This window comes from Notothenia rossii, assembly GCF_949606895.1.
Source record: "Notothenia rossii genome assembly, chromosome: 11".
Classification (NCBI taxonomy): domain Eukaryota; kingdom Metazoa; phylum Chordata; class Actinopteri; order Perciformes; family Nototheniidae; genus Notothenia; species Notothenia rossii.
In genome coordinates this window covers 41,189,120-41,197,287 of record NC_136910.1, presented here as the reverse complement: position 1 = coordinate 41,197,287, position 8,168 = coordinate 41,189,120, and the positions used below count along the sequence as shown (strand labels likewise).

General features: G+C 38.5%; 1 protein-coding gene across 1 annotated transcript; it reads right to left on the bottom strand.

Annotated features, from left to right (window-relative positions):
* Positions 1-1,373: 1,373 nt before the first annotated feature.
* LOC307025314 (macrophage mannose receptor 1-like) lies at positions 1,374-7,151 on the bottom strand (the record flags this gene model as incomplete). Its single annotated transcript, XM_079659949.1, has 15 exons — positions 1,374-1,573; positions 1,662-1,706; positions 1,798-1,942; positions 2,569-2,651; positions 2,742-2,900; positions 2,984-3,085; positions 3,184-3,303; positions 3,400-3,482; positions 4,063-4,198; positions 4,294-4,412; positions 4,491-4,597; positions 5,065-5,288; positions 5,958-6,097; positions 6,206-6,318; positions 7,125-7,151. The coding sequence occupies 15 exons, from the start codon at positions 7,149-7,151 to the stop codon at positions 1,374-1,376; spliced, it is 1,803 nt and encodes a 600-aa protein (XP_079516075.1).
* Between the last annotated feature and the right edge of the window lie 1,017 nt (positions 7,152-8,168).

Below are 8,168 nucleotides of genomic sequence, written 5' to 3'. Positions count from 1 at the left end.
GAAGCCTGCAGCAGGAAGGATTTGGACATCAACTTCAATCTTTAAAACAAATTCATGGCTGCTTCAGGTCCATTTGTTGTTGTTTCAATAAGAAAGTATGCAGATATCAATGATGAGGTTTTTGTTACCATCATGAGGAGGAGGAGGCTCAGGTGTGTTCCCTGAAAGAGAGAAAGATGAGTAAGGTGTTAGAAACATCAACACTCAGTATTATCTTCTGTTAACAGCTATAGCACCACATCTCACCTCTGCGCTCGCAGATATATCCTCGTTTGCTGTCACAGTTGTCGTCGTTCCAGTAGCCGTTGTTAATGAAGATAGAAAGGCAGTCTTCACCGTAATAGTCGTCAGGGTTACCTGTGAGGAATGATGAGGCGAAGAAAGGGAAATCAGTTGTCTTGAAATAATAATGATAAAATATTTTGATCACTTTTTTTTTTTAGACAGCACTGTTTAATTATATCTTGTTTTTATTTGTATTCTCTCGGCTTTCCAATCACTTTTTAAAAATGTACTTAAGTGTCATTACATAATGTGTTTCTTTGCATGTCTTGATGCTTTGATGTATTTTGTAAAGCCCTTTGAGTTGCCTGAAGTGTCCTACGAAAATATACTTGCCTTACATTTTGTTATGTTATTAGACCTAAAACGAACCTGCGCTCCAGCGGATGTATCTGAAGGGAGCTCCATCCATCCACTCCCAGCCGCCCTCAGTGACCGAGTCGTGGCCGCCCATCCACAGAGAGATGCCAGTGGGACTCACCTGGATCACACCTGAGAGGAAAACACCAATCAAATTAGAGTGAGAGACAAGCTTAATGCAAGTTGAATCTACCAGAGGAAGTTTGCTCTGTAAGAAGGTTTACACTTTTTGGTGAGGATGCTTATTATCCAGCACATAATATATTCTTAATAGATGATTGAGAGAAATGACACTGTTGCCCATAAAGTTGGAATAATTGTATTTACATTCCTCTTTTTATTCCTATTTACACAGACTATAATTTCACGAGAAGAGATACTCAATATTGTATTCCAACATTATAGGCATCAGTGTATTTTATGATTCTAAACATTTTAGCTTAGGTTAATCCTAAATTTGCCATAAATAGTTTATTTGCTAATTCTAACATCTCTATACAGTATACTGCATTTTATGTAGTTAGAGTGTGACAGATTATTAGGGAAACAAGTTGTAATTTGAATCTCCAAACGTTTTATATCATAATTTTGTTAACATTATTATTATTATTTTATCTTTCCTGTATATATTACTATTACTATTAAACAATGTCTAAACAAAGAAATAGAAATGACAGAAAATGTACTGTCAATCATCATACATTTAGCAATAATTATATATAATATTTTAATTAATTAGTCAGACACAGAGTAAAGGCGGTACCTTGAATGAAGGCCTGCTCGAAAGGGTCTGTGATGCTGACCAGGTCCCCCCCCTGGTTCACACAGTCGGCCCGAGCCTCCGCCCACGTCCTGATGGACAGGTAGTTGAACAGGTAGCAGTAATCATTAAAGGGATCGGACATCCAGGATCCACATTTCGGATTCCATCCTGTAACAAAAAAATGAGAATATTAGCACACATCAAGATAAACACACACATATTATCATTGTCAGGCCATGCTAACGATTAAGTGTACCTGGTCCAGATGTCGGGGGCTGGGGAGGAGGGCCTTGTCCTTTAGCTATGAAGATACAAGACATACATTTGACTTCAAAATATCCTCACTAACACAACACAAGAGGCATGTGAATAAAAATGGTTTAGTATGAAACCTTTTTTGCAGATGAATTCCTTGGTGGCGGTGCAGAAATCGTCGTTGAGTAACCCCGGTTCGAGGTGGTTCATCCCTCGGAGGTTCACACAGTCCTCTTTGTTCTGCCAGTTGTCCGGCTGGTTGGGCGCCCACGGGAGGAGGTCCTGAAGTCCAGAGGAAATTATTTTAGAGGAGCAACTTCAGTGTCATACTGCCACCTTTTCTATTATTAGTCCTTCAAAATAGATGTTTAAACTGGGAATACATGATGAGTCGATGGAGAAAGTAATGACCGTTACTGCAAGCAGACCTAAGAAGTTATCAACATTTGAAGGACGAATTTGTGCTTAGGGATTGTGACTAATATGACAAAGGGATAAGAAAAAAATAGTGAAGTTGTAAAAGCAAGTCTTTGCAAGTGATTAAAAAACGTCAATAACTTTCATAAAAAAGCAATTGGTGTGAAAAGGAGTTGAACGTCAAGAGGAATTCATTTGGAAAATCTGTCATTTAAAAGACAGTAGATACTAGAGGTATATAAAAGATTTAAAAACCGAAATCATTCAAAGTAATAATAATTAGAGAATAAAAAAGATGATGACATTAATAATCAGCCACATTTAATAACCAGGTTTTAAAAGTATTGAGATCGAAGATGAGTTGAATGCATTTAGTTTATAAATAAAGACATATGGAACTATATCCTGCTCTGCGCAGTTGAGAATTGTATTTGGTCCAAATGTTTACAGTTATATTTATCACATAATATGTTCCTGGCTCCATCACTTACTGCAGCAGTTCCATCAGTCCACACAAACTGGTTCTCGTTGTTTATATCATTCAACCCCACCCAGGCTTCCCCTGGCATGTGAGCTGCAGGAAAAAGATGATTTACACTTTAAACAACATACTTTCTTGATTGATTATTTCATGATGATTGCATGTGGTTTACAGGTGGTTTACCAGTGATGAAGCTCAGCTCCTCCAGGGAGTGGAAGCTGACCAGGTGACTCTGCTCTCCGCTGCAGTGAGCCTCAGCGTCATGCCAGTTCTTCACCTGCTCAGTCTCAAACTGATAGCAGAAATCCCCATACAACAAATACCCAGCGTCACAGTGGGAATCTGGAGCAAAGAATAAAGGTGAGAGTTATCAACACGGCTTCAGATACACCGTGTGCGGAGAGGAAACAGGAAGTCTGACTGACCGGGAGCTGAAGTTGGTTTAGGATTCTGTCCACCCGTCATCTCACAAATGTAACCCAGGCTCTTGAAGCAGTTAGTTGTTTCCCATTTGCCCTCGTAATTTCCTGAAACAGGAGATTTAATCATGTTGGCGTTCATCAGCCTCAACTGAAAACATATCAAGTGTAAGTTCAGGGATGAGATGGCGGAGGGTATGTTCTACCTGTGAAGATCTGTCCACAGTCCCAGGTGGCAACAGTGTTTTTGGGCCAACCAGGGAGATAGTTGGAAAAAGTAATCGGGGATTTATCCACCCATTTAAAGTCCCCATCCTGGTCCTTATCTGGTGACATCACAAACAAGATAATGAATGGAAAAGGGCATTTTCAAAAATCATTTATTGCAGAGAAGACATTTCTTTATTTCACATAAAAGGTACCTGATAAACCGATCCATAGGTCAGGGATCTCCACTTGGTGAAAGTCTGGGAGTTTTCCATTTATGTAGAACTGTTCATCTTGACTAGAAGAAAACAACACAGGTTATGTTTTCCACTGTTCTCCCGCAGTCAGCTTTTTAGCCTCTTTTAGCTCTTATTGTTTTGGTTTTTCATCCCAGATCAGTCAGCTGTTTGAATAAAAAGCTCTAATACACTTCTTAACGCTACATACCCAGCAATAAACTGCATTAAGAGAACGTTTTGTGGTGCACTTTAGCGGTTAAATAACAGATATTTATCTCAGGAATTTTTTTTAATTGTTGTTAAACGAGGCGGCTATTAACCTCAGTTCATCAAGACTTTTCTCAGTCTTTGATTCTTCTGTCACCATGTAGAAGAAATGCGAGATAAAAAACGTTTTCTTTAACAATTGAAGGCAACATGGGGTGAATAATTGTCATTTTGTAGTTGAAGTATTCCTTTAAATGTGTCATTCAAGACCACGCTGCAGGGCAGGTCATGTTGCATTGAAACCCGTTAGTGTATAGACCTGAGCCAGGATACTTTAACTGCTTATAGATTCAACTTTACTTTTGTAAGAGTCAGATTATGCTATTTCCTATTATAAAAGTCATATACTGAGGCGGCTTCAACATCACCTACTTGTTAATAATGAGCAGGTGGGCCCCCAGATCGGAGCACTTGGTGGCGGCGTCGTGCCAGGTGGTCAACAGATTGACATTACTGACCATCCAGTAACAACTGCCGGAGAAACTCTGCCAGCCAGGGGGGCAGATAGCTGGAGGGGAGTTTAGAGGAACAAGAAGAAATAGTTGAAATGAAAAGCAAATCATTTCTTAGTATTGTATGCTTCTGATAATCAATCCGGCTTACTGTTCAGTGGTCGTTCACACATGTAGGGACGCTCGTATCTGCACACATGGGCTTTCCACTTCCCAAACTCGTCTGATGGTTCTTTAATGATTGCAGAACACAAGCCGGCCTGTAAATCCCTGTTGGAGAACATGTGTTTTAACCTTGATTGCACAATATATCTTTATATAAATGACCCAAATAATGTTCTATCTTACCCTGACGGTTGATCATCGCCCCAGTTTGTGTACCCCACTGGGAGAGCATCAGACCAGGCGTACTGACTGTTCCCCGCTTCAACCTGACAGGAAATCTTGGTGCATTTCTGGAGGAACAAAGCTCATCTTCAGTATTGTCGTTGATATTTTAAACTCAGAGGATGTGCCACATAGAAGGAAATGTAACTTCAGTTTGCATGGACTATTTTAAAGCAGATGAGTATCTCTGTAGTTGGCCTTAAACTGTGGAATTCTTTACCAAATGATTGAAAGGATTAACATCTCTAGGTTTATGAAAATGTATGAAGAAATAATAATTAGACAGTATCAAGATTGTTTAAATTGTGTCTTTGGTTTCATGTTATAAGTATTGGTTTTAAGCAGCTGTGAGTGACAGAACATCTTTTTTAATCAAACCATCAAAATGTGACTTTCCTCTCCCTGCTCCTTTCCATCATGGGCTATAAAAGCTGCTGAAAGTGTACATGTTTGGTTTTATAATAACTGCCATGAGTGGAATACTCGTTATACTTCAGAATAAATAGCTCTCCTAATGCCACTGTGTTCCTCTCACCAGTGTGGAGAGCCCGATCCAGAGGTCAGCCCACGAGGGGTCCAGAGTTCCTGTGACGTACTCGTCCTCCTCTGCACTGACGATGGACACCAGGTCCCCCCCCTCCTGAACGCAGTCCCCCCTCGCCTCAGACCAGCTCTTCTTGGTTTCAGCCTTCAGCTTGTAGCAGTTGGAGCCGTACTGTCTCCAGCCGTTGTCTAAGTCACACCGCGGGCCAGGATTCGCTGAAGAGCAGGAAAGAAAACATGCTTAATGGTTGTGATTAAACTTGGTAAATTCCACATTTTATTAATGTACTTAAGAACAATTTGAAGTTACTCATTTTCCGCTACTTTATACAATTCCAAACCCATCATCTTATACTGTACTTTGCTTCATCCTCTACATTTATATGACAGCTTCAGTTAGTCACTTTGCAGATATAGAGTATTAATACACATTCTAAATAAACTAAAAATAGATTATGATATTTAATTACAGGTTAAACAACTTAGCGGTATATAAACTATTTCAAATTCGCTCCACCTTAACAAGCTACAATATTAAAGTGATGAACACGATCATTTATCACTTATTATAATCTCTTAAATTATTTATTATGTTGAATTATGAGTACCTTTGCTGTTTGTACCTAAACTAGATGTTGATACTTTTGTATTTTACTTAGGTGATATTTTATTGCAGATCTTTATTTGCAACTGAGTATTTCTACATCGTGTTGCTGTATTGCTACTTTGCCTTAAGTAAAATATTTGAGTATCTTGTAGAGTCGTCAGTAGAAACAAAAGAAATTGCTCTGAAATGTATACGTATGTATGAAGAGAGGAATAAGAGTTTTAGCTCTACGGTTTCAACTAGTTTGAGATCTAACACAGTACAGACAGTGGACTTACGGTTGACGTGCTTGCAGATATATTTCCTCTTGACGTTGCAGTTCTCGTCGTTCCACTGGCCTTTGCTCTCCCCGACCACCTGAACACAGTCCTCTCCGGGCTCATCGCCCCAGTTATCAGGCTGCCCGTCCATCCAGTATCTACAACAGGAGAGGAATCACTTGTGATAAACTAAACTAAAATAAATGTAACGTAATGTAACACATACTTTTTTGTATGATGCATATTTAAATATTGGTATAACATACGATAAGTATGGTATGAAGGTGCTCCCATCGCTCCACTCAAACACGTTTTCTGAGACCTGGTCATTCAGGCCGAACCAGAACGACTCTTCGCCGATCTGGGTCCTCACCCACAGCTAGACATTATAAATAAAAATAAATGGAAAATTATGTATTTTATTTCAAACAAAACACAAGTATAAAACATAAATAAACAGGTTACATATCCCAAATTCTCATTAGCAATTTAAATAATGTCAATACATTTAAATGAAGGTACAGGAGTAGAAAGAAGTATTTTCTTACATGATCCTATTATTTTTCCACAACTCAAACAATCAACTGAACATTTATCATCTATCAACTCAAACCACATGCTATGATGTCAAACTCAAATATCCACACAGGGTCTTCCTCTCAATACCTCCTCAAAATAAATGTTCTGACCATCTTTTTAAAACAATTTATATTTAGACTTTTGAAAAACCACATCACCGATTCAACCTAAACATTGAAATACACATAGTCCCAACGTGTAAGAAGCACCATTTTTTGTTTAATTACAATTTATTCTTAAATTACAAATCCCTCTGTCTAAAAGAAATGTCATACATCCCAGAAGTATATACATTGTTTTGTTTCTAGTGCAATGTGCTTTACATGATTCCCTATAGTGTGTAAGGCTTTATGATTCAGGACACTTTTTTCATGTGGTATGTTGGGTTTCTGATTCTGCTGGCTAATCACTTTCAATTGCTTTGTCATATACTCTTTCCAGCATAATCTTTGTTGCGTTTAAATTGTGTTATATTGTTGTCAAAAACGTGTGTGTGTGTGTGTGTGTGTGTGTGTGTATGTGTGTGTGTGTGTGTGTGTGTGTGTGTGTGTGTGTGTGTGTGTGTGTGTGTGTGTGTGTGTGTGTGTGTGTGTGTGTGTCTCTCACCCTCTCATGAATGTCATGGACACTCATCAGGTTGCTGTTCTGAGCGATACAAAAGGCATTAGCCTCCATCCATGTCCTTATATCAGTTGAAAAGAAGTAACATCTATCTTCATTCTCCCTCCAGCCCTGCTGACACTGGCAATGAGCTGAAACACAACAAAACCAAACAGTGTTACTGCACACTATGACAAACCATGGAATAAATGGAATAGAAATAATACATTATGAAGATCACCACAGCAGGTAACCAAGGTAGTACCAGTGTAAAGCACTAAGATGCAAATAAATGGTGAAATAAGTACATGCTAAAACATCTGATCATCATTTTAGAATGCTTAAAATGGGATTGTTTTGTCTTTTATGTTCTGATGTGACGCATCAGTATAGAAATCACAAGCAACATCTCTCAGTCAGCAAGAATGATAGAATAAAAAATAACGTGATTACTTTTAATGGGTGATAAGTCAAAAAAAGTTTCCCTGTTGATTTGAAACATCACAAGCTGCTGAATCATTTAAATACCCATTTCATCATAAAAGTCCCATGACAGATCCACAGTCCAGCCATGTCAGTCAGTTCTCATACAAAACTCTGGGTAATGTTTGACTTTAAGGACTTCAGCAACAAGACACAATAGAATCACCAGTTTTGCACACATCCTTATTGAGTTGATAGAGCAAAAGAAACTTGAACCACCACAACACTGACTCTCTGACCGCTGCACGACCTTGTGGGGCGTCGGTAACATCAGATGACCATTAAACTAGTCACTTCGATGGATGCATAACAAATGAAAAAATGCTACAATCCCATACATTTAAATATCGTTTTAAGTTTAAACATTCTTCTGCTTAAAACAAATGCTAGCGTAACATTTAGCAGTAAAGTATTCCAGAGGTATTCCCCCACATTTCACCAGAGAAGCAGTTGAGTCCATGATGGAAAGTAGTAATACCATTCAAGATTGGTTGAAAATTGGTTTAAAGAAAATTATTATTGAGGTTAGAAGTCTGTAAGTAGAAGTACAACACGTGTTTTGTTTTG